Source organism: Saccoglossus kowalevskii, chromosome 4 (assembly GCF_978046115.1).
Source record: "Saccoglossus kowalevskii chromosome 4, keSacKowa6.1, whole genome shotgun sequence".
NCBI classification, from domain to species: domain Eukaryota; kingdom Metazoa; phylum Hemichordata; class Enteropneusta; family Harrimaniidae; genus Saccoglossus; species Saccoglossus kowalevskii.
In genome coordinates, this window is record NC_140644.1 from 11,983,972 (window position 1) to 12,010,825 (window position 26,854).

The 26,854-nt window shown below is 33.7% G+C and overlaps 3 protein-coding genes across 8 annotated transcripts in view; 2 read left to right on the forward strand and 1 right to left on the reverse strand.

The window, feature by feature from the left end:
- Positions 1-129: 129 nt before the first annotated feature.
- LOC100368576 (spermatogenesis-associated protein 4-like) lies at positions 130-4,386 on the reverse strand. The gene is made up of 6 exons (XM_002735086.4): positions 4,221-4,386; positions 2,697-2,826; positions 2,277-2,395; positions 1,630-1,792; positions 1,148-1,355; positions 130-659 (listed from the first exon to the last, which is right to left on the reverse strand). Exons 1-6 carry the CDS (start codon positions 4,295-4,297, stop codon positions 508-510), a joined length of 849 nt encoding a protein of 282 aa, XP_002735132.1. The 5' UTR covers positions 4,298-4,386; the 3' UTR covers positions 130-507.
- Positions 4,387-4,675: 289 nt separating this feature from the next.
- On the forward strand, positions 4,676-15,822 carry LOC100366757 (MIT domain-containing protein 1-like). 6 transcript variants are annotated; one of them, XM_085497777.1, is made up of 9 exons: positions 4,676-4,756; positions 5,155-5,230; positions 6,114-6,152; positions 9,849-9,939; positions 10,285-10,406; positions 12,777-12,878; positions 13,393-13,616; positions 13,924-14,036; positions 14,827-15,822. In XM_085497777.1, the coding sequence occupies exons 5-9, from the start codon at positions 10,391-10,393 to the stop codon at positions 14,987-14,989; spliced, it is 618 nt and encodes a 205-aa protein (XP_085353903.1). In that variant the 5' UTR covers positions 4,676-4,756; positions 5,155-5,230; positions 6,114-6,152; positions 9,849-9,939; positions 10,285-10,390; the 3' UTR covers positions 14,990-15,822. The 6 variants fall into 6 exon arrangements, with proteins under 6 accessions (XP_085353903.1, XP_085353902.1, XP_085353900.1 ...); XM_085497779.1 differs by lacking the exon at positions 4,676-4,756 and adding an exon at positions 4,769-4,922; XM_085497776.1 differs by lacking the exon at positions 6,114-6,152.
- A 6,211-nt stretch (positions 15,823-22,033) lies between these two features.
- The window catches only part of LOC100366913 (centrosomal protein of 135 kDa), a 53,072-nt gene continuing 48,251 nt past the window's right edge, over positions 22,034-26,854 (forward strand). Inside the window, exons 1-3 of the mRNA XM_006816898.3 lie at positions 22,034-22,161; positions 23,950-24,145; positions 25,429-25,741. Coding sequence (XP_006816961.1) covers positions 23,987-24,145; positions 25,429-25,741 — 472 coding nt within the window. The 5' untranslated portion in view covers positions 22,034-22,161; positions 23,950-23,986. The remainder of the gene's footprint in view (positions 22,162-23,949; positions 24,146-25,428; positions 25,742-26,854) is intronic.

The window sequence follows — 26,854 nt, forward strand, 5'->3', positions numbered from 1 at the left end:
CTTGGTGTGTTTTTTTAGCAAATCCAGTGTGCTCAATAACTCATCAAAGCTTGCTTGCTTGTACAAGATGCACTTTGAATCATAAATCTGTATTTCACATTTTACACAAATTCTCCTTCAAATTAAATATGTATTTATAAATTTTATTTATTCATTCAAATGTAAAATATACACACAAGAGACATCAAGTCAAATAAAGTTGAATGACTTTCACAACTTCTAGTTCCATCAAAAAATAGATTTTACAAACATAAACAAATATGACAGTACAAATGTACATTGAATATTTCATGAGATTACTCAACAGCTGATAATGCGCTATATACAATAAATACTTTATCTGTTTAAATCAAACATTCTGACAACCACAATATTTGGCAATTCCATATTTATTGTGATTAAACTGAAATGTACAAGCTTTCATGCTGGGTTGCTTGGAGAAGAGAATTGCAGCACTGCCTCAGATGTTTGTTTTTTTTATTCTTTTGTTTTTATGTAAATATTTTGTTAATATCCTTCAAGAGCTGGTCTTGATTCACGTGAACTTGAAGCCGATAATCTCATTGAATGTTGTGAATTCTGATCGAGTTGTTTGACATTGATTTCTTTGAACTGTACCATACTATGTTCCCTGCTTGGTGGTTCGCTAACTCTGGCTTCTGTAAAAGAAGAGAAGATCTATGTATTAAAGTATTGCTGCAGTTGAGTGATATACAAGTTATTACCCATAACATTAGTGGGTGAGTGTACTTTGTTCTGCATTTCTCATTGCCTTGTCAACCCTTGGGTTAATGCTACGGATTTAACAAATAACACCCTCTATTGATGTCCGCAGACATTCTCAAACTACATACTAGTACACGTACAGAAATTGACAAGACCATACATTATTGTAAATCATATTGTTTTTGGCGCAATCGTTTTTTGCGATTTGATAAAACATTTGTGAAGATAAAATTTTACAGAAGTCTTGGTGACTTGTCGTTTTAAAGATCACAAAATGTTTTTACTTCTATGAAATTTTGCGGTAATCCTCGATTCACAAGCAAGATGCATGAACATTCGTCTTCTGTTATTATATAGTCGCCTTTGTACTAATATAACAAACAGTAATTTTTTTCAAATTCATAATCACCAAATGGCTTACTTGTTGGTGGTGTAGGAGTTGGTTTTTTGATTAGTTGTGCAGGTTTGACCGCATCTTTGCATTCAGCATCCTCTTCACTGTAGTTAGTTGGTGGTGGTACTTTGCGTGGACTCATTTGTCCTAGAGTTGGTTTCATATCAAACCGTTCAGGTTCCTCATAACGTTCTTCTCGTCGATGTTGAATATGTCTGTCTATTATATTTTGAGCCTAGTGAAAAAAAGAACAGAAACATATTTGAAAATTATTATTTATACCTGAACACGCTATACATAAAGCAATGTTTATTCCTATTCAATACTGTCATTTTGTCACCACAATTTTTGTATGTAAAAAATTTTGCAAAAAATTAAAAAGCCAACTAAATGCCCAACTCTTTGATGCTGGACTATGAATAAGAAACAACTCTTACGACTTCCCATCGTCTATGCAATACACTGTATAGGTAAAAGGAATATAAAACGTTTCTACTTTTTTTTTTTACCTTCTGTTGACAAGTAATCAGGTTAGGTTCTGTGCTGAATTCTGTAATTTTCAAGTTGTTTTTCACCGACTGTGAAGCTGTGCTTCTTGCATGCAGGGGTAGCTTCACCTGATAAGCTCTGTCCGTGAAGTCAATTTCGTGGTCTAACTGAACTCTTTTTATCCTGAAATATCATTGTTAAAAAACGATATTAATTTCACAAGCAATACAAAACAATAATGCAATTGTATACACCATTGTTATAAGTCACTCATGCTGGCAACAAAACACTTCTGTGACATTAAAATGATGTACTGTGAAATACTTCATTTTAGCTGAAAAGACATTTGGGCTGTTTTGTATGAAGTTTATTTTCACTGATTTTTGATGAGTTGAATGTGAAATATAGTATTTTCACTGGATTTCAGTTTCACTGATGAAATAAAAGAAAGTAGTCTACAGTAGATGACATTTTGCAGTTGTTTAGAAGAGGGACTGTGTTAGCAAAACTTCCTAAAAAAAACACATTATTGGCCATAGATATATCACTGCCAACTGCATTACTTATACCCATTCACATCACAAAAACGTTTTGCCGTTTGATGGAGTGACTTCCTGGAAAAATCTATTGTAAATTCCTAAATCATTTGTTTTATGTGAGTACTTACGTTCTATTTGTTAGTTTTGTGTAGATAAGCTGGACTAATAGTTCTGCAGCATCTGGTTTACAGTGAATTGTACCATCAACTAATTCATGTGGGATGTCTAGACCTTCTCGTTTGAAAAACTACAAATAAAAAAAAAAAATAGTCATATACAATATACCAGTACACCTTAATGATAACTCAATCACTTAGTTTGCGCTGTATTCAATCAAGTATGTTATGTTTTTCTTACTTCATAATAAATTGTTAAAGTTATCAGCTTTCACCACAGCCATTATAGAATACATTGACATACCCTGGTATCGCTCAGTGGACACAATTGTTCACATTTTTCCCACATGTGCAGTCATGGTTGGCAAGAACCAGTTGTTTGCTTTCAAAGGTAAAAAAATATTGTTGTCATTCACATGATCAGAGACTTACCCTTTCTAACTGTGACCAGTTTCCAAGTTTTGTTGGCAGTGACTTTCCATTGTCATATGAATGCATCTGAATGTCCTGTTGGAAATACCAGGAAAATATTTCGGCTATGAGAAAGCCATTGGAGAAATCTCTGAAATATATTAACAGATGTGAAAGTGAAACATGGGTACTGTAATCTTTGATAGTGGCTCTTATTATGTACCAATTTTCTAATACTGTAAAATACTTTATTTTAGCTGGAATTAATTTTCGCTGAAAAGATGTTTTAGGTGTTTTGTATGGAATTTATTTTCACTGATTTTTGACGAGATGAATGCAAAATATAGGAAAAAAGGTATATTTGCTGGATTTTATTTTCACTGAATCATTCCTTCAGCGAAAGTTAATTCCAAGCGAAAATAAAGTATTTTACAGTATTGGAAATTAACATTTACATTATTGAATGTTGTTTAGCAAGTGAAAATGAACAATGTGTGACAATGTGCTGCTGAACATTGCAGTAGAGGGATAAACATCAATATTACATGACCATGCATCGAACATCGGATTGGACACAGGAAGAATATGGTGGGAGTGATTGACTTGACGTATTTTTATTATTACTATCAGCCAGAAAGTTGTATGATACTAAGGTTTTTTTCAATGATAATACTGTAACGCTATAACCTTGTAGTATCATACATTTGTGCACAGTCCCTCTGTGATTTGTGTATTTGTTATTAGCATAGCTTTGTTGTTATAATTAAGGGTTACCTACCCATTTTTATAATGCTGAAAGAAAAATACTTTATACAGAATTCACGAATGTACTTCATACTTTTCAATCAGAAAACAATATAAACAAATTCAAAACTATTATTAATACAAAAGAACATAAATTAATTAAGCATGTGACTAAATACTTCAAACTTTGTTTCAAGAAACATGACACATAAACTATCTCAGGCTAATTTGCCATTTTAAACTGCATTTATCTTAATTTTCTTTAATTTTTATTTTTAACGTTTTTTTTTTTTAAATTTATTACATAACAGCCAAAAATGATTTGTTAACTTTCATTATGATGTAATAAATGAAATTATTATTATTATTATTTTAAGTATGAGGAGAGGCTGGAGGAGTTCATATTTTTCAATTATTTTTAGCCCGGTGCCATTTTTTTTTATTCACGCTTTTTCCAATTTTCTAACATTATATAGTCGTTGTGGATTTTTGTTGTCTCTTTTAATACCCTCACAAGTTGTTGGCGCTTAAATTGACAACATCTCATTTTTTTAGATGGGAAACTCTTAGATCGAGTGCATGTATATGGAGGTGTGTGTTTTTAGAACATGTCGACAAAGCCAGCTAGCTGTAACTACATGTACTAGTATGTGGCCTTAATTTATGTACATAACACAGACAACTGAACGAACAGAACCGTCTATCAAAGGTAAGTGTAGCTAATGGCCAAGCAACATCGTCAGCTCAAAATTTGAAAAACCACAACATTGCGGTTAGCGATTACGATCCAAAAATACCCACCTTCTAACATTCCTCACCGGAAAGCTCAAGTCTAAACTCTGAAGCCACTTTAAAACCTCTCTCGGTAACAAAGACATATTTTCGAAATACCCACTGACTGATCCGACGAGTCGATCTTTTGATCCTGCTGGACTCTAGATCCGTTGCTATGTTTGTTAGCAACCGTGTAATCGTTCGTGCTCGAGTAATGCTTTCCTCCAGCCAGTAGAAAACCACTTCCGTGTTTTATTGAGGGCGCACTTCATTTCAGTAGGTACGAAGACTGATTTATTGCAGCATACTCTCTGCACTGTATAGTGTATACAAATAATGACCAGTGTAGGATGCAGTATATCACCATCAAACATCTAAGAAGTAAATAGTAGGTTGCAGGCTTCATATCTGCTATGGCTGGTGCTAGTGGCATTGAGGCTTCCGCCATAAGTAGCAATGGCAACAAACTAACGAGGGCGCTGTTTGCCTGACCTCTGCTTATCAGGTCACATTCTTGTATGTGGATCAAGTTTCACTTCCTGCAGTATCGTGCGTTATTCCGAGTGGGTATTTTTCAACAGCTTTCTTTGTAGATATATTTAGTATATAAGGTTGTAATACCAATGTGTTTAGGAATTTTCAATCATGGTTTTTGTAGTGAACTTGCCATTTGAAATGATGAAATAGTCACTGTACTTGATGATGAGTTAGTACATCCGGTTTGAACAGGTATATAGCCTGTAATCATTATGTATATTCCTAGGGGTCATTGCGATCGTTTGTACAAATGGGTCTTTTTTTCGTGTTTTTCAAGAAATGTGGAGAAAACGTAAAAAGCTAGTTTGATTGTCCCATACATGTTTTAAAATGACATAATAAGTGTTCTTAGTATGAGCTAACATGGGATCTACGGTGTAATTTTTTTTATACTTTATCAACTGTATTTTAAAAATTTTTACAGGTCTTTGATGAAGTAATATACAGTAGTATTGAGTTTATTTGTTTCTACCTTTTGTGACAAAGCATCTCTGAACAAGGTAAGTCTGACTAGTGTAAATCACTTTAAAATATTGAACACTTTGGATCATGACATGTAAAAGCAATTTCCTGGCCATCTGGAGGGGATATTGAAATGAATGTACTAAAATGAATTGGTTATCTGGAGCACAACTTACAATTGTTTCCAGGAATCTTTAATATGGCAAACATCGTAACTCTGAAGTTATCCATGCAACACGGGTTCTTTCCTCCAACTTTGCGCCTACATCAAATTGAATATCACTTGGACAAATATGTCCTGATAAAGAATCCTGAAGAGGTAAAATTGGTGTATTACATCAAGAAACTTCTGCAAAGCTCGATGTGGGACATTGTTCTGAACAGAACTGAAGATATAATTTGTCGTAACTTTGACAAAAACATTGACCTGTTGATAATGGAGGATTTGGAGAATTATGATAATGATGATCCAGTGTCTATTGTGCACATTGCACATGGCATTGAGTCATTTGTAAAGTACAATTATTTTGTTATTCTGGATAAAATTCCAACTTTTTACTTTCATTTTAAAAAGTTTTATTTAACCTCTAATGTTGGTTTAATAACATTTGCCAGTGATTCCTCTGATTTTTCGGGAATTGAAACCCAAACCGAATCAGATTTTTAATTTACAAAAAAGACAAGTAGCTGAATGTTCTTGTGTTGTTTTCCACTGCCTAAATAAAGTATTTTCCCAATATTATTTGATACAAATTGTCTGGACTAATGTACTTTTTACCCAAAGTATTCAACTATTATTTCAAGAACCAATGATCAGAAATAAAATAAAAGTAAATTAAAAAAGTACACATGAATTTGATTTTGTTTTGGCCATGAACCGGAAATAAAATGACTAATGTTATTTTTTGGCTTTGCTTGCAGCTAACACACCATAACACTTCAAAACATATATCTGGATTGGTGAGTTGGTGGTTTTATTTTATTTTTTGTATTAAAATGGCTAACCTTACAAAAGAAGTTGCTATGGAACTTTTCAAAGGTGGTTTGGCATCCAAAGAAGCCAACAAAACAGTTACTGAAACATTGGTGGCCAAATTTTCTGATCATGGCATCACACCAAACTCCATCAATGGCCCAGCATTAAAATCGAAGCTCTACAAACTTAAAAAGGATGTAACTAAACTAAAAGGGGAAAAAAGAACTGCATTTTTGAGAGGTAACTTTTCCATTCCTGTTTACCATTCAGACCCCAAAGTCAAAGCAAGTAGGTCATCTGATCTCGTCCCGAGATGTGTTGTGGATGACTTAGCCAAAGATATTCATGAAATTGAACATAGTACTGAATGTAAACTGAAAAAAATGCAGCAGCAGCAAAAGAAGCTGCAAGTGCAGCTCGACAGCAAAAGAAGTCTCATGAAAAACAAAACTCAAGAGAAACGTCAGTTACAAAGAAAATTGACAAGAGCCCAAAAAAAAGTTTCATCATTGAAAAAAAAAGCAACAGTCAGCCAAAGTATCCAAAGAAAGGCAAAAATGTATGCCATAAGAGTTACAAACAATATATTTTTGAAAAACAAAAATCAGCATTTAATTTCAGAAAATCACCGATTGAAGAAAGCAATTTCTATAGTGGAGATGCATTTCGAGAATAGCAAAAAGGAAAGTGAAAAAAACAATGCAGTAGTACGAGAATTACGGCAAAAAATCACAGAAGTCATACAAGAAAGAGATTATTATCAATCAATTTTGGAAGAGGAGACCGTGCCTATTTACGACGAGCTATCAAAAACATACACCCCTGCACTCATGCAGTGCGTGATGAATTTAGGCAAATTAAATGTGGCAAGATAAGTGATGTCATAACTGAAGTTTTATTATTGTGTGGCAAACAGGCAAATAAATTACCAGCGAGAAGAACAATAGACAACATCATGGACTCGAGATTGTCTGTTTGCCACAAACATATTGCTGCTACTCTACCACCTGCCATGGATACGTGTCTCTATCAAGATGAGACACGCAAATTTGGCCACAGCTATAACACCTATGTAGTTACTGATGAGCAAAAGACTTACGTACTTGGATTACGTGAGATGGAGAATAAATCATCACACTCCCTGCTCCGAACCTTCCAGATGATCCTGATGGACATCAGTGAAGCATCAACAAGTGAAGTAGGCAAGATAATCCTAAGTCATATTACGAACACCATGAGTGATCGTGCCAAGACCAACGTGGCATTCAACGACTTGTTGGAGTTATACCGAAAAGAAGTTCTACCAGAGGTAATATCTAACTGGGACAACATGAGTCATGATGAGCAGGAGGCGTACTCGAAGATGAATAACTTCTTTTGCGGTTTACACCTACTTGTCAACTTTGCAGATTGTTCATCAGAGATCATCCAGAAATTTGAAACAACACATTCCATCAATGAAGATCAGAGCAGTGACAGATCCATCCATGGATTCCAAGATACTGGTGCACTGAACTTGGTAAGGATGGCCTGCAAATGCCTTGCAAGAGGTGGGGATGAAAGATCTGGGGCATATGCTGATTTTACCAGCTTCCTGTCTTCCACAGAGCACAGAAATTATTTGCACACATTTAGAGGAAATCGTTTCAACGTCATCTTTCTTCTGGCTGCACGCGTGTATTACCATCGTCAACATATTATCACCTTCTTCGAAGATGTACATGGTGCCTCCAATGGTCTCCAGAAAGCCCTTCTACTCAGTATTAAAGATCCACTACACATGGCTGGTGTTAAAGTACTGGGTATCATCGACAAATTGGTAACTGGCCCTTTCTGGCGAATTATTGAAGGCAGCAGGCATATTATGGAGTTAAATAACAGCTACAGCCAACTACTGGAGTTTTTTACGCGTGCGTCAGAAGATGCCACCGATTTCCTCCAGGCAAAAGACCATCCATTTGCTGAAGATCTGGTATACAAAGATGCAATATATGACAGCCTTGTGGAGGAAAATACCACCGTGGATGAAATTGCCATACCTCTTGCGCAGTCCATCTTTGTGGGGTTGTCTGTGTTATTACAACGAGCAGTTCGTGATCAACTACCTGGTGGAAATTTTTACCAGCCAACAGATAGCCTCACAAGTACGACCAAGTCAGTGCAGTCAACCAACAAGCTGCCAGAATTCATCTTTGGCATTGTTGATTTCCTGTTAAGGTACAGACCTAATGCCAGCACCCTGGCCAATGAGGCATTTGTAATGTATTCCGTAAATCAGACAGGGGATTGGCTAAAATCTTTACCTCAACAGGAGAGAGACAATCTCCTTTCCTCATCAAAAAAGAATGGCAGAAGGATAAGAGAGAAGTTTAAACAGAGATGTGCCGAAATAAGGTCTCATCGCCTACAGGCACTTAAAAAGAAACAATGTGAAATTGAAGGTAAAAAGAAAAAGCAGTTAAAAGAGAAGACAAAAATCAGTGATCAAATGATATATTTTGGTCTGTGGCAGACCACAGATGAGGTCATTCATAAACTGGAGGAAATTCCAACAATAAAAGAAAAAAGATCGGCATTAACAGCACAGCTGAAATTTAGAAAGACAGTACTCCAGCAAACTCCCTCCAATACTCAACTTTACAATCTTTCCCAAAAACAGCCAAGTGGGAAATATGCCCCAAAAAACATCAAAGAACTTACAGAATGTGTTCAGCAGTTAATTACAGAAGCCTGTTCTGATGAACACACCGCTGAGTCAAAGGATTATAGAACACCACTGCTAGTTGGGAAGACCATAGATCACACATTCTCTGATGGTGAAATATATAGGGGACAAGTAATTAATGTTGTGCCAGGTTTTGGTACTTGGTATAACATAAAATACGAGAAGTATGATGCAATTTATACCTATCAACTACAAGACGATTATAAGGATGGGTCTCTTAAAATTGTCATTCAAGCAGATTATTAAGATAGGTAACTCTCAATCGGCATAATATGTGTACACATCTAATGTCACACCTAAAGTATAAAAAATAAATATTAACTAATGAATACTTAATACAATGAAATCAATAACCTGTCTCTGCTGAATACTTGTGGGATTGAGAAATATGTTTACGAAATTGTAAACATTATCTACTGTTCTACTTTACACAAGTTTCACTGTGTTTTTGATTTGTGTGTATGTATATACTAAAGTTAATAACAAAAATGACACTATGTTATATATATATATTTATTTAACTTTGCACATTGCACTTCTTGAAAATGTTAAGAAATATAAAAAGTACAATAAAATACTGTGGAATACTTATTTTCAAATGGATTTTATTTTCACTATTTACAATGAAAGCATTTTCTCGCTAAAATAAATTGCAGTGAAATTGCTATTTTTCCTATACTTTACATTGGGTCTTGCTACAACACAGTGAATATGAGATCCACACATAATGCCTGAAAACTGTTTTCAGCGAAAATAAATTCCAGTGAAAATAAGGTATTTTTCAGTATTTGTTTGTGACCTTTGTTTGGTATATATCATAAAATGACAAAACCCTCCATAAATTTAAAAATTTATTGATTTTTATGACTCTGCAAATATTATTGACTTTATTAGTTCAGACAAAGATATTTGGAATGATATGAACATTAATTATATACTTTCCAATTTATTTCAGCTCTTAGAACATGTAAATAATGTGAATTGTATTTAAAATATAAAGATTTGGTGAAATTAAGGCATCTTTTGCTGTCCTGTATTGCAGAAAGGTAAGTTCTCTAATTCTGCAGTGCTATTGGCTGCTGTTAACCCTTGACCCCAGACCCGGAAGAACGTAATGTATTGATGCCTTGTTACGTTTTACAATGGTAGTCACCAGTGAGTGTGTTGATCAGCTGAAAATTATTGTTTTTATATGCACTGATGAATTCCCTATTGATGTCACTTTTTCTCTGTTTTTGATGTTTTGGTAGTCCAAGGGTTGTTCACGAACCAATGCTGTCACATCTTTTCCTTTTAAATAATGATGTCATTGTGTTAGTTATATCATTACTCACCTTCAACTACTGCATTTACAAGAAAAAAAATTTGCATATCTCATTTGCATATGAAAGGTCTGCCATTGCTACCATAAGTGTTTTAAAGAATGCAGTAGAGTTTGATACTGGTGGTAGATTTACTGAAGCCTTGGCGTGCTATAGAGAGGGGATACAATTACTAATGCAAGTAATGAAAGGTGAATAAATTCCATCATCTCCCTTTTTGAACACCTCATCTTCCCCCTCTCTTCCTCTTCCCTCTTCTCCTCCTCCACCCTCTTCTCTTCCTCCTTCCTTTCCAACACACCTGAGCCTCGACCTAGGCTTCACACAGTATACAAAGAAGCTCCCTAGAAGTGAATTCAAGCCTGAATCTACAACAATATTTACTAAATTTTACCATTTATGGTCTGCTACAGTATTAGAATCATTTCATGTGGTTTAGAATCCCACTTTGGAACATGCTAAACACAAATATTCTAAGATGTATGAAATATGTTTGTTTGAAGTTCACTTGAATGCACATGCGTGATTGAAAGTTATTTTGAGCACTTGTATGTTTATTTATAAACACTTAAAGGGCAGTAGTCGTCGCGCTACGCATGTGCGACATCTGTGTTGATAAACATTGATTTTCCCACAATCCAATGCGCTCTTCTAATGGAAATCACAAGTATGAGATTTTACCTGGGACTTCACTAATTACCGCCGATGACTCCTTCGATACCTTCCAACTGAACCAAATAAAGAATACCTAATTAAAGCTTCGTAATGTCTCAATTTGTACTTGTTGAACTGCACAACAGTCAAAGTCGCCATCTTTGTTTATATGAGACCCATATATCTCGCGCATGCGTGGCGTGACAACTACCGTCCTTTAACACCCCCCTTAGGAGATGAAAAGGGTTACCTATTGACTGTTTAAAACATGCTTTCTTGTTATTTTTAGGTGTAAATTATGGTTAAATCTCACCCAACTTGTAAACACACACACATTTTGATTTTCAAAAAGAGTGATTTTGTGGAGCACCATGAATCGATTCACCTCGCTTAAGTACAATTTGCATACTAAAATCTTTTTTTTGGAACATTTGTAGCTGCATTTCAAGGGTTACCATTATAAATTCAGATTAGGGAAAACATGATAAGACTGATCTTATGGGAATACTTCACATCAAATTTATTTAATTATGAAAGCTGCATTTAAATTATTGATTGTGAAATCTTGCGTGAGATTTGCTTTGACTTTATGATGTCCTATGAAGTGAACACTCAATCACAAATAAATCAAAAATGTCAGAAATTCTTAGTCATTTGTAAGAAATTTGCAAAACTGACTCAGATGTTTTGCGAATTAATTGTAGCAGTTGGTATATGTCATAAAGTACTTCATATGACAAAGGCTACAAACAAAATAAATCAGATTATACAACTGTAACAAGACAATAAATTAATTCTTTAAAACTGATAATATCCAACAAGTCACCTAGTTAACAGCAATTCTCAGAAGTAGGGGCAGCCAATCTCGCTTGCGCTGACTCGTGGTCGGGTCCACTTTGGGTGAGTCTATATTGCATTAGGGAGCATAGAATGCTTTTACGTAGCCTAGTACGTGTTTGGATTCCCTTGAATGATTTGCTTTGCGAGGCATGATAATGTGAAAGTAGTTTCACTGGTCTGCCTGAGAATGGCCACGGTCAGCTGACGTACAAGTGATAATATGATAAATGCGATTAATCCATCGATATTTACTATATGTAGGTAGCCATCTTGAACACTGATTGAAACTATATAAAGAGACAAGTTGAGAAACAGTTTCCTACAAATGAGAGAGAAAATAAATGTTCACATCCAAACAATTCGTTGGGGTAACATTAAACCAACCGCTTATAAAATTTGATCGTTTTGCGTAGACAATCCCTTGTATACAAACACCTCATTACCCGGAGAAAATAGAACACTTTCCCTGGTATATTTGAAAGCGAAATCACCATCCAACTTTATGACAACCGTTCCCTACTGTTATATGGATTCACTCAAAGTAGGTGTGACCACAGGATGTCGCCAATGAGATTCGAAAGCCAACCGTTCAGTCAAAACCAAAACAGTTAGCCAATCGCTAGCGAGTTTGCAAATTGGCTGCCCCAATACTTCTGAGACTTGCTGTAACAGCATTGTTCTTATGAATACTGTAGACGTATTAATTATTCACAGGGTTTTAATTTTGCTATTTTCACTGATAAGTGAAATTAAATCCATGTGTTCATTTTCAATTAAAATTTAAATTATTATTTCATTGGAAAATCAAAAATTAAAAACCTTGCGAATATTCTCAAAATTGTTATAGAATAAGTTTCAGTGAAAATTATTGCATTTACAGTATTATTGATGTATGGCAGATACTCAGATTGAGTAATTACCAAAATGTTTGTGAAATAATTTTATCTACAACAACCCATGCATAATTAAACTTGTTTGATGGATTCCCCTGAGATGTATACAATGTGTGTAAAATATATTCAAACACTCAACAACTGTAACATACTATCCATTTTTTTTCATTTCAGTAACTCAAAATGAGGTCAAATGTAAATCTATGAGAGAAAGGATAAATGACTATATGACACGGGCTGAAAAATTGAAACAACATATAGAAGATGTGAAGACAGGTAAAAGACTTGGTATACATGTAATTTTATTGATAATGTACTGTGACCATTCAATAATTTAGCAATGGTACTATAACCTGCAACTGTTTATCAGACATGACTGAGTCACTTTTAGTCAAATTTGCTGATAAACAAGAATTTTAGATGCAATGGCTGACAAGTGCCCATTTTGTTTTGTTTTTTGCATGAATTGCTAATTACCATAACAGTGCTTAGACGCATTTTTGGTCTTGGTCACTGATGCAGTTGCATGTCTACCGGTGCTTTTTTGACTTTTTATATTTTTGCCCTACCCTCGCCTGTTACTAGGTAGGTTACGCATGCACAAATAGAATTTAATCACATCTGACGCTAACTCGGGACCCGGGAATTGCAGTCCTATTTCTTGATTTAGGCATTGAACATAATTTCGATGCTGATTGCTAAATTGACAAAATATATGAAGTCAGTGTGTTTGTTTAATTCAGAGAAGGATTATCTTGCTACAATATTAATAAAGTTATTTGTATTACAGCTGGACAGTACCATGAACAATACCACATCGCTAAAGGTTCCACTGGTCACAGCTATAAAACAGTTTTCAGTAAATTTATTGACGAGTTTTTAACAGAAGTACAAGTCGAAGATCCTTACATCCGAAACACTCATCAGATTTACAATTTTCTTAGGTTCTGTGAATTGTTGGTGATACCACCCGCTAGAGTTCGTAAAATCAGTCTGGTTACTGGTCCTGATGAGGTAAGAGGCATTTCTAACGCTTTGAGCACCATTATCAATCATCTACGAAATGATTTTGTATAGTCTGAACCCCACGTGAAATGTTCATAAAAATTGACAAAAAAAGTTTCAAATGGATTAAAAACTAAAAAATAATATCTAAAACTGTCTGTGTGTTCCAAAATAAATTTACTGAAAATTTTAGCATATGTGAAAATATTTGCACTAAGGTTTGGGCGGGAAAAATATCTGGCTCTCAAAGCGTTAGATGACCATATTCTTCAGAATGATTCTCTTTGACATGAATCACTCTATTCCTGTTTCACAGGTGAATTTTCAACAACAGAAAAGTAGACTCAATGAATTGGTGGAAAGTTTAATGAAATATGAAATTACGCTGGAGATTAACTACACAACATCACTACATGATAGAGAAATCAGGTAGGTCTCTATATCTCGCGCATGTGTGGCAAGACGACTACCGCTCTTTAATATAAAAACATTGTCTGCTGATTCCATTCTATATCTGTTGGCTTTTCATGGAGGTTTTCAGCAGGTAATATGATCATAGACCTTGTTTTCTAAGGTCCATGATATGATAAATGATTACATAACCATAAGAGATGTTGTAAAACTGTGTGCATTTTGTTTGAAAATGCATTTAGATAAAAATCTGTTGTTTTTGTAGTATTAGTTTGATGCAAAATACTGTAACCAGTATATGTACAGGTAAATCCATGTACATTAGAAACATTAATTTCAATGAAAAAACTAAACAATAAGTCATACTTATGTGATAAATAAAATGTGTTGTTTTTGTTCATTTTTTTTTTTTTTTTGGTCGATGAACTTATTTTTTATTAAAGTGTGGAAGTCATCAACCTGTGCATGCGTCAGACGACCATAGCGTTTCATTGTTTACAGACAAGGATCTACCCATAAGCTTTTGCATTTTTAGCATGCGTTGTTATCAGCTCTTAGAATTCCAGTGTGTGCGTGTCTGACAACCCCTCAACTTTAAACCACCTTAGTTTGTTCGACAATTAAATATGTTTTTCAAATAAAGTATCTTCAATGTAAGCAAACTTTTTCACCTGTATTACGCTTTTTGTGAATACAAAGCTGACATTTACATAGATATATGTGGTTAATCAAAATACTACACTTTGTCAAATCAAAATCTAATCGTGATATAACAAACACCTCATGAGTACTTAATTTTTTCTTTCAGGTTCAATAATGGCTGGATCATAAAAATTGGAAGAGGACTGGATTATTTCAAAGCTACAGGAAGATTTGCTATTGGATTCTGTGATTTTGATCTCAGAGAATGCCATGAGACAACTGTAGATATTTTTCACAGCAAACATACCAAGTCTTCTGCCTCCACATAATGATTCTACATCACACACGAAAAAAAAAACTATTACTTCTTGTCCTTGAAAATTGAAGTAATACAGTGGTGCAGGTCTCAAACTATCACACAATCACGAAAAGCAAAACATTTTTTTATTTGGCATAATTAACTCTATGGTCTTTTACACCTTTCCAAAATATATGGCGCCCTCTAGAGCCCAATAATGTTTCATATCAACAATCTAACTTGGTTGTATAGTCGTTCACCATTCAAAATGTGGCAAATGTATTTTCGATAAGGTACTGTATATAAAAAATAAATGCTAGATAAATTCTAGTCTTTTTGGAAAGGTGCATCAGGTTCAAAACAAATATTGAAATTTTTTTTTAATGAATTTTTGAAAAGGAAAAAATCTAAATAAAATCGCAATTTTTATGAACATATTAAAATTAAACATTTCAACAACATTTCTGCAATTGCCCAGAAACTTCTTTTATTTTCAGAGCCTTGGTGATAGAACTTTTGACAGTTTTTGAAATTGCAACAGGAATTATGAAGTCACTTGACAACTCAGAGAACCTGACAGTCACTGCCCACATTTGTTTGTATTGTCAAATATGCAATTAAAAAATGATGTTAATAAATATAAATGATTTTTAATATGTTTGAAAAGATTTTGAATAAATGCAAATCAGTTTTTTAAACACTGTCTGATTTATCGTCACATTTTCCATGTTATAGACCAACAACATGCACTTGCAACCCAATATATTTTATTATCTTCACAGTTTGTTTACTTCATCTTGTTTTATATGGCTTTTATGTGACCTATATGCATGTTAAAATTAAAGAAAGGGTTGTTTACACAAACTTTGAACGCATGCTGCTTGACCACCACTTCAACTTACTGTATAAGTGTATCAAGGTTCCATATACTGTAAAATGACTAATTTTCACTGGGTTTAAATTTCGCTAATTTACTATTCCAGGCATATTCAGTGGGTTTTAAACTCACGGTTTTATCATTTAGATAATGTGTTCTGTGCTAAATTTTACATATTCACTGGGTTTTTATTTAGCGTATTTTCCAGTCAGCAAAATAAGCAAAATTAAAACCCAGTGAATAATTAATCCTTTTACAGTATGTTTAATATTAAGGTCCTAGAACAGTTGCAGGGATATCACTTAGAATTTAGACAATGTCCACCAGTCTGCCTTATTAGACAAATCACAAAGTTTAAATTGAAATGAGACTAGAATTCTCACAGATGCACAGTATTGAATCATTGGACAGGAACTAATGTTAATTGCAAATCGAAAGTTTCTTCTGTTACCACTGATCATGAATTCTGGTTAATTGTTGATGGACACTTGAATAAAAGATATTTTACTATTGTGCCAATGTAAAATATTTTGTGTGAACAGTACACTGCAGGGCTTAAGAAAAACTATGACATCGTTGATGCTGTTCAATTTAGGGTGGTGGAACAGTACATTTTTAAAAAAATCATGATTCATTTGCATTTAAACAGTTTACAAATTGTTTAGATTTCTGCCAGTGTTCTGAGAATAAGACAGGGTGGACAGATTCAGCAAATGTTAAAAATAATATTGTAACATTAAGCTATCTCAAAATTGAGGTAAGCTCAGTTTCAAATATAATGTATTGACTTTTGAATACCATGATTTTATCCTAGCGAAATTTTGTGGCAAATCTTTGCAATTTTTGTTTGTTTTTTGTATTTTCTCTTGTCGCCCGTTAAAAAAAATACTGTGCTGTTTTGAGAAAAATGCAACACGACTAAACAACCAATCATATTTGTCTATTTGAAATACTCAATCTCGGGATCCCATCGCATTGACGCCACAGAATTGATTCATCGCTAAACCGGAAAGTCTTGCAATGTGTTATCTTGCGAAACCTGTCCTGTGTCATTTCAGCCATACCTAATGGTATAGCATAAATACAGTGTAGTGAACGATGTACTCCGATATATAAAAAAAATAGTCAAACGGTGTGTTAGTTTTACTCTTATTGGGATATCACAGAAATATCCACAACTACGATAGCTCAGTTCCTATCGTAATCCATCACCATCAGTAAGCACATTCCTTGCAATTCATATCATGCGATGCTTTTTTTTTCAAACCTCAGACATAGTGCTAGATAAATCATCATAATTTATTTTAATATTTAATAAAGAAAGTCTTCCTTGTAGTACATGTTTTCTCTCGATGAACCAACATACTCCCAGTACCGGTGGGTATAATTTTAGAAGCTGTACCCACTGTAATATGTCTTGGGTTCCATTTCCATTTTATTTTAACCTGTCTTTTCAATAGTTGAGGAAGAACTCAGTTTCCTCTTTTTATTTTACCAGATAAATACATAACATAAATCAAGATACTTAAAGTTTCTGAACAACAACGCACGTAACATTTTGACCAATCGCGGCCATCGCATACGGATAGAATGTAACGAAATGTGTTATATGTCAAAGGGGATAAATTTGCATTTATTAGATATGTAATATTGATTATTGTCGATGCTTATGTGATGGCCGTGATTGGTCACAGATTAGAAAGGCTCCGTATTTTCACAATTGTTACCCACCAACCCGAATGTAAATTAATAGAGAACTGTACCACTACAGAGAAAAAAACTCCAAAACCCATTTTTTTTCTTTATCCTTTATTATTGAACGGAAACGATTGAAGTTGCTTCTGAATATTTAAATAATGCTCCTTCAAGGGTTTATTACTGCAATGCATTGTATACACCTAAAAGATGACCTAAAACGTTCAAAATTTTTAACATTTGTAATACATCGTTATTGAAAGATATTTCTATGCTAAACTTTCACCTTTTTCAACACGAGGAAGCTGTGAAAATAACACAGCGTCTCCAGTGGATTATTATGAGTAATGCCATTCGATAAACAGTAGTTTAGATTATTGACTCTTTGGCAATTGATTAATTGGATAATTGGCTGTTTGGACAAATAATGACGAAGCTTCAAACTTGTTTATGTTCTTTCTTATGAAAGTCTAATATATTTACCATCAAATAAATCTACATCGAATAATATAAAAACTTGTGTTTATTACTTAAATGCTGGATTGTCAATGCAAATGGATTCAATAATTTAACGCCAACGACCGCTATAACGAGAGTTTGCGATAAAAGTTTATAAACCCTTTTTTATTCGACACAAATATTCGTTCCTACTGCCTCAAAATTATCTCAAGAACATACTATTTTGAGTATTTTTGCACCTTCTGAGGATGAAATGGATTATTCGTGGACAAAATGAATCTATGCTGCTTGAAATCACTGTTACTAACAGGCCCGTAGTTTTTGGGGGGGTTCGGGGGGTTCGGTCGAACCCCCTAGATTTTGGAAGTGAATAGATTTATGATCGTAGATTAGAACATAATAAAACAAACAGTATTAATTAAAATAATTATCATCGTTTAAATCACTTGACTCAGTGAGGTAACTATCAGACTCGGTCGAAATTGCATAGTAATGAGCATTTAGGTGACAACGATCTTTAAATGTCAATCGTGAAGTTACGCCGTCTCAGTTCAACAGCAGCCAATCAAAACAGGTTGTTATAAATGGGCAAGCTTTTATTCGGTGATTCCGCGATGGTGTAATGAAGATCGCGTTCAAGCAGCTGATGTTAAATATTAAAGCAACATTGAAACAATAATGTAATGGTAGTCACTCTCTGAAGGATGTGGTGGTCCTGAATAGGTCCGTTTGTCTTGTGCTAGTGTTCGCTCAGTTAGTAAAGTGTGGGATTCGAACGGGATTGAGACGACAACACGACACTGTACTTTCATATTGGTTCATTAGTTTTGTATTCTTCAAGTTAATGATGGCATATATACTGTTTTGTTCTAAGTTTATCAGCCAAATGTAGTTAACTTATTGTATTAGTACGTGTAGCCTGTGTTATTGGCAATAGTGTACAGCTACGGGTTGAAAACATCATTAAAAAAATGACGATTTATCATCACAAGTTGTATAGATCGAAGAGCTTCTTGCAGCCAAAAAATTATCCCACAGTGTTGCTTCAGCACTGAAACTATGCGATAAATCATATTTTTCAAACATATTTTTTTACACGTTTTTTTTTGATGCCTTAGAAAATTTTCTTTGTTTTTAGTGGGTTCATATAAAGGAGATGTAGTCATTGAAGATTATTTATTTGTTTACTGCTAAACTGCTACTATATGCATATTATTTTACCGCCATCTAAAAACAGATTTACAGTGAACCAACAAATATACGTACTGCAAGAAACTTGGTAGTATGCTATTGGTTAGTGCATTTAATTTGTTTGATGCAATCATTGTGCCAGCTATTCTTATGGTAGCGATATGGGGGTACGTAAATTCGGAAATCGAGAGGGTACAGACAACATTTTGCAGATATCTACTTGGCATTAATAGTTGTACAAACAATATAGCGATGTTAGACGAATGTGGAAGGCTGCCATTATGCTGTGGTTATTTCAAGCGTTGTCTCTTATACTGCAAATTTCTTAGAGATATTTACTCAAAGAATAAAAAAAATGTTGTCAGCAAGAATGGCATGCCTCAATTTCACAATCATCCAGGCTGTGTACTTTCGGAAAAATCAATGTAGTATTATAACCTGCGAGATTTATTGGCAAGCAATTATAGACTAAAATATATACTGACGAGTTTTCGCTGTTTTGGCCATAAACATAATGTAGAATTAGGCAGACACACAAAAATACAGTTAGATCAATAAATTTTTAGTTTTTGCAGTGATACGTTTGAATTTAGCATGGTAGACAATTGAAATTCACTTTGTTTTTATATGTTCATTTTATTATGTTTATTTTATAATGATCTAAGGGCTGATTTATGCAAATACTGACAGCCTGGGCTTACTTCGTCGCTACACAAACTGTCACACCATATATCAACTAGCTCTGTATCTTTTAAAAGTTTTCAAGCGACGAGATGAATATGAATTCAGCTTAACTTAGTACCATATGTTTACATGGATGTTGTATTGTTTTTAAAACGTGATATGCACTTTTCTACCCATTACATTTTGTACGGTGTGGTGAGGCTCTGAACAGAAATAAAATTACATAATTGACTAATACTAAAATGAATAATTGTAGACAGATTTCGACATGAAATTGTGTCACTTTTATGTGTGCTAACATCTGTGAAGAGCGAAAAAGCTCGTGAGTAGCATTCTACCTTAAAATACTTAGACAATAATGCTAAGATAAGTACAGTCTTGTCTTTTTTGTGTACAACATTTTGCCGTAATGGATCAAGGGTGTGGGTGTGTTTGTGGGTGGGGAATGGCCTAGGACCCCTTCTCTAAAATGGTAAAATAGTTCAAAAATGTTATGTGCAATAACTTACCAACGTAACACAAAGTAAACCAATTGAATTTAAAACCGAGAATATAAAAATGTATGTAAACAGAGCTCAAAAACACTTTTTGAATATTATAAATAAATATATCATTTATTGTTGTTTTCGAACCCCCTATTCAAAAGTGCTGGCTACGGGCCTGACTAAAAACAAAAATGTAAGTGAATCAGGTGAAAAATCCGTAAACTTATTGTTTGAAATTAGATGTCTACCTAAGAATTGCGCCCCCAACGGTTCACATGTTCCATTACTTTTTATGAGAATGAGTTATTAGAGAGGGCAACTTGAGGGGGATAACTGGTACAGGTTACAGGAAATAAAAACGGCTTTTTACGTTTTTACAGGAAATATAATGAAAGTTCCATTTACAGTAAAAAATTGGTTTTTACAATTTACAGATAGAGCAAATTCTTAATTACATTTATTAACATTTTTATAATATTTTTGATAATTTGTGTTTAAGAATCAAAATTCGAAATTTCGTATGAGTTACGACATTTAATTTGGAAAATGCTTTATACGCTTACAAAAAATAAAATCTTTTTACAAATTACGGACGAATAAAATAGCTGATTACATTTTACATCTTGCCCATGAATTTACTTTTTTTTTATTTATTTAAATTACATTTTTACGAAAATAAAAACAATTGATTACAGTTTATGAAAATACCCCTTGCCGACCCTCTAGGTGAACATCAAATCTAAGATCATATAAAGATGAGTCATAAAAACGGGACCTGAATTTTAAAAAATCGGATAATTACGTGTACTTGGTGTTCGAAAACTGGCAAGTGAGGTTTGAAACAGTTAAAATAATGACAACTGGACCCAAAATGGTCGATGTTGAATACACTTTGGGCAAAACAATAATTGTGTTTTTGCAAAAAGATTCCCCAAATTTTGCTACATTGGTCGAAAATCTTTAAGTTAGTGTGAAAAAGATCGACTCGACCGTGAAAATGGGGGTCAAAAAAGCGGCGCGTACCCATATACTTAAACTATATGAGTACAAACAAACTTTTTGTCAGATTTTTGTATTTCAAAATTGTAATCGTGATGTTTTCATATATTTGTTAAAAATATTTTTATCCGTTTTTTCTATTTTGTAACTACTCGGCTTTTTTGTTAAAATTGAGCATTTCTCATTTTATTTTGCGGAAATAATGATGCAATAAAACAAAGCAGCAAAGCAGCAGCAAATGTCCCTCAAACCCATCAACTTTACTTTCTCATATGAAGCTAATATTATATCCACTTTGTTATTTCTGATTTGTCCAACTGTATCTGCTTTATCGCAGATATTGCCCATGTGGTACAGCATTTGACGCAGTATAAAAGTCGTCTGCTATGTGTTTCCATTATGTTGTTCTCCATTGTTCTGACAACGAATACCGGAAATGTTTGGAGTCGTTTTATTATTAAGTGGGGGTGTCAATGTACGCGTTTAAAATATTGCTCTAGAATTTTTACCTTTATAATCAAGATTATGATTGTGTTTCTATATTATCAATAGTTTTATATATTAGTGTATATAAAACCGTTATTTTTAAGGTTGGCATTTGCTAATTATCAATTTATTTTAATGATAGCCCCATTAAAAAAGTTGACTGGTCTCAGAGGTCATTTCCGTAAGGTCATTGCAGTTGCGCACGAATTCAAACTAAACAGCTACGCTTCATAAAAGTTGGTGTCGAAGGAGGCGGAAAGACTTTAGATAATAACGTTTTATTTTTATTTTAGAGCATCCAGAGTTGGATCGTATACTTGAAGAAAGGTAAGTACTGTAAGCTGACTGTGTATATCTAATTTTAGGGAAGATCAACTGCAAAATTTACTTTTCAAAGGCCGACCCCGCTGTAACTTTTCGTTTGAGACATGTTTGAAAACTAGTGAATGGAAACATGTAATTGCATGTCTCTTTGATGTTTGTTGGGGAATAAATATCAGTCTTATTTACTGAAATACTGTTTTAAATCTTAGAAAATAGCAGAATATGAGCGTCTCGGCTGAACTCTGAAATCGTATCCGAATTCTGACAACACGGAAGGTGACGATTGTTTTGAAACGAAGTGAACGGAGAATCGCCGAACTCTTCGATCTGTAGTACACATTCATAATTTATTCGCTGAAGAACATGGATAATAGTTATTTCAACACTTTCAATTCCTCGTATATTTTAGTAAATAGTATACAAGTACTCTCCATGGACTGATGCATTCATACTTTATAAACTGTACTACATTACGCTATGTGCAAATCACCGACACATGTGCTATGTATGTTCTGGTAACCAACAATTCAGAAATTTACTTTGACATGCTCTGTTTTGATTTATATGAGAGTGAATATTTATTACTGTTCAGTTTATGATTCAACTTTCAAATTTGTATCATCTTCTATAGTTGTTAAAAGCCTCTGATATGTGAAGTTAATTGAACTAAATTCAGTTCACAGTTAAACGTGTCAGTTCCTGATTGATTTTGCCTCTCTGAGACAATTAAAGTTATTTTTTTATCTGGACAAGCTAAAATCCTGTCAGGAATATTTTGAGGGAATAGACTTGTTTTTGCCCAACAGTGTTCAATTCTCTCCCAGCATCATGTCTACTGTTGTGAATATTATGGCTACATAGAGCAGGGGAACAATGAATGAATTTATTTCACCATAAACAGAATTTTACAAGAACTGAATAAATAAATACCTAAATCATGTAGAGACAAATTTTAAATACACTGATTATGGCAATGATCACAGAAATAGTTTTTTGAACAAGTCTAGTCAACGATCTTTCAATTAATAAATATAATAAATTAATAATACTTAATAATAATAATGATAAGTAAACAAATAAATAATTCAAACACACACTGGATTATATGTTAAAAAGATAGTTAGTTGATAGCATTTTAAACCTGCATCTGTTAGTTATTAGTTTCATTGTTTCTGGGAGTGAATTCCAGAGTTTTGTTTAGTTTGTGGTGTTTTAATGTAAGATAGGGAGATAGATTTGGATGCAATAATGAGAAAAATTCAGTTCGCAAGATATATGAGGGAAAAAAAACAAGTCTTGGTGCTAAAGATCTTGAAAACTCACAAAATAATCTATGGATTAAATTGCTCAGTAATTCTGCCTATTAACGAAGGAGCCTCTGAATACTGTTGCATTTTGCATGTACTGTTAAAATGTAGTGTGTGTTTGAAATTGGTATAAGTGTTGTATATGTCAATACCATATCAAACACGTGACGTGACTACTGTAACGCTTCAAGGGTTTTCAATAAAAGTACTGATTTAATAGTTCTAGTAGGTAGGAGTTACCATTTGTCAAATTCATTAAGAAACAGATGATAGAAAGGAAAACTTATAAGTGCGCCCTCACTCGTAGCTTCATAGAGAGTGCAGTTTTTTTACTAATCGTGTCAGCAAAGTATTCCAAGGTAGTGATGGTTAGCAATATGTCTCTACACAGTCCTTGACAGCTTTTGTTAATAAAAATACAATACTTTTATTCTATTTTTATGACTGATATGTAGCCGTAATTTTTTTTTCTTGTATGTTATAGATTCAAATTTATACCTTTTTGAAATGAAATTGTAGCCATGAGTACTACTGTAGAACGCAAGTTTACAACACTCCGCAAACGTCTTGACCAGCTTGGTTATCGTCATCCACTGGGAATTGAATCATTACCGTTAGTGGAGCGACTTTTCAGTGACTTGGTACATACCACAGAAAGCCTCAAGAATGCCAAGTTACAGGTAAGTACATAGTAAGGTATCTGATGGTTGATTGGAAATACCATGCTGGGGTTCAACTAATGACAAAACCACAAAATAGTTTTAATAATTTAACTCTCTGTTTAGCCACTTGGCAAACAAGGAGAAAGTATAACATTATATATTGAAAAATAGCTATTGATTGGAACAGTGGATAGAAATGTGTATATACTCTAAAATACTTTATTTTCTGGAATTAATTTTCACTGAAAAAGACACTTCTGATATTATTTGCACTGATTGATTCTTTCAGCGAAAACAAATTTAGAAATTTAATTAGAAAATAAAGTGGAATTTACAGTAGTATCAGGTACACATGTATACAGTGTTTGTCAAGACAGGTATTTAAATGATGAAACATTTTCTCAGAAAGACAAAACATGATTTAAATTTCATCTTGTTCATTGTTGGCAAAAAAGATATTATTTTTTGGTAGGCAAATCGTAAAGTAAGCAATGGCAAACAGTCTAACCGTAAGCATGTGATTGATTAGCTAATTAGATGGCATTGCAATATGAAGCTGGTGCATTCTAATACATGTTTACCTAAAATCTAATGTTTTTGGTGTGTATGATGTGCCATCAAAACAAGTAAAGAATACTGAGAAGAGAATACTGATAAAAAAAAATCTATTACTTCCCACATAAGGTTGATTATTTATATTAGTTCTGGAGGAGTTCTTTTATCTTGCAATTTTCTGCAAATTGTTACCACTACACTGGCTGGAAATTTCCTGTGAGCAAGTGACAGGCGACCAGAGTGATCATTCCTCAAATGGCTACAAAATTTTGCTATTTACCTTGTAATTAAAGATAATTTTCACATGTGAGATTATTTGGCTGTATATTTATTTCTATAGCTTTATTTCTATAACTTTTAATGAACTGAAGACTATATTCGTTGAGAATGAATACTTACTAGGTGTGTCTATAGAAGTCTTTACAGAGCGTGTTGTTTTTTGGCAGTCAACCAAATATACACATTACAAGCTAATAATTGCAGGTTTGATCCTAATAGTCATGAAGGGGGCTAAGTTATGTCATGTTAGCACAATTTAGGGCATGACTGGTTCACACACACACAAAACAAAGTATATACTATTGGTTGTTTGATTCTATTTATCTCCCTACTCCACCTATGCCTGAGGCACTGTGAATTATATTGTACAGGATTATTGTAAACTGAACAATTACCAATATCTCATACGCTGACAGTTGATTTTTTCTTTGTTACCTATTGTTGTTTTCTTTGTCCTCTTGGAACAGGCGAGTAAGTCAGTTGAACAGACTGGTGACTGGGAGGTTGCTGTGGAACCCTATCGCAGTGATAATGCCAAACTAGTGAAAGAAAACAATGAGTTGCATCTGCAACTTATAAAAACCAAAGAAGAAGCGGAGTCTTCCATCAAAGATTTGAAAACAACTATCAGACGCATAGAACATGAAAATGCTGATTTACGTTTTTTGAACACTCAATATATTCATAAAGTCAGAGCGGTTGAAAAGGAATCAAAATTAAAAACTGATAGGATAAATGAATTACAGGAAAAGAACTTCCACGCTGTTGTACAAACTCCTGGTAAGTACTTAGTTTGCATATACTAATTGTCATGCCATAGAGGATAAACGCAAACAATATCTTGCAAAAAATACTTTCATATTTTTAATATTTGAATACTTTAATATTTTCTTTTATACATAACATATATTGCCTTTATTACTTCCTGGACTTTTGTGGTGGTACTCTAATTCATCTTATTTTGAGACTAGTCTGGGCCTCAACTGTGATAGAGATTAAATTTATATACCAGGACTCTCTTTGCTACCACAGTCCCTGATTGTATCTTTTGAAATAAATGATGCCCTCACATGATCAAATTGTAGAATAATTTACCTTGTGTACGTTTGAGGGCGCTTTGCAAAGCACCTTTTTTTAATGTATCTAAAAATTAATAATAGTCAATTTCTTCTAATTTCATTGCCATGCCTTGATTTCATACATGTAGGCCTAGTTGATATTTATTCTATAGTTGATTTCAAACTATTCTAGTATGCACGGAGTGGTGCACTGAAATTAGCTTAGATACAAACATAGTTTTTAGTAGGTACTTCACAATAGCATTTGTTTAATCTCCGTCATTCTAACTATTAAAACACTTGACATGTGTTCCTGACAACAATTTATTATTTTATCCCTCTTTAAAAATCGTAATTGTCTTTTGGAAAATCTACTGATCAAGCTTCCAATGTCACATTTGGTTTGCAAGCGCACGTTTTGAATCTTCATGGAAACCGACAATGTATTTTACATGTGTTGTATACATCGCATAGGACTCATATCAAACACAACATGATGAGGATATATTAGGAGAAACAAAATTCATACTTTGTTTGCTTTGAATTCTTTGGATTTGTTGACCCTATTCACTATTGTGGCTAACAATGTGTACGGTACTGAAATAATTAAACCCCATAACAATGTCAAGCACTTAATACAGTTCTAAAATAGAAACATACAACACTCGAAAGGTTTACTGGTAATTGAATTCTCTCTATGTGTTTGTGCGTGCATACAATTGATAATGAAATTCAGACAAAGTGTCATCATGACGTCCACAAATCGTTTTATCGTATGTTTACTGGTATCTTACCATTGTGGTATCCTAAGTAACCCAAGTAAAATGGTTGGCAT

Excerpts from the sequence above, each read along its gene's own strand:
- LOC100368576 (XM_002735086.4), bottom strand. The coding sequence starts at position 4,297 with ATGTCTTTGTTACCGAGAGAGGTTTTAAAGTGGCTTCAGAGTTTAGAC. Across the intron at positions 2,396-2,696 it reads ACTGGTCACAGTTAGAAAGG|TTTTTCAAACGAGAAGGTCT; the intron begins GTAAGTCTCTGA and ends TTTTATTTGTAG. Across the intron at positions 660-1,147 it reads AACTCCTACACCACCAACAA|AAGCCAGAGTTAGCGAACCA; the intron begins GTAAGCCATTTG and ends CTTCTTTTACAG.
- LOC100366757 (XM_085497774.1), top strand. The coding sequence starts at position 6,189 with ATGGCTAACCTTACAAAAGAAGTTGCTATGGAACTTTTCAAAGGTGGT.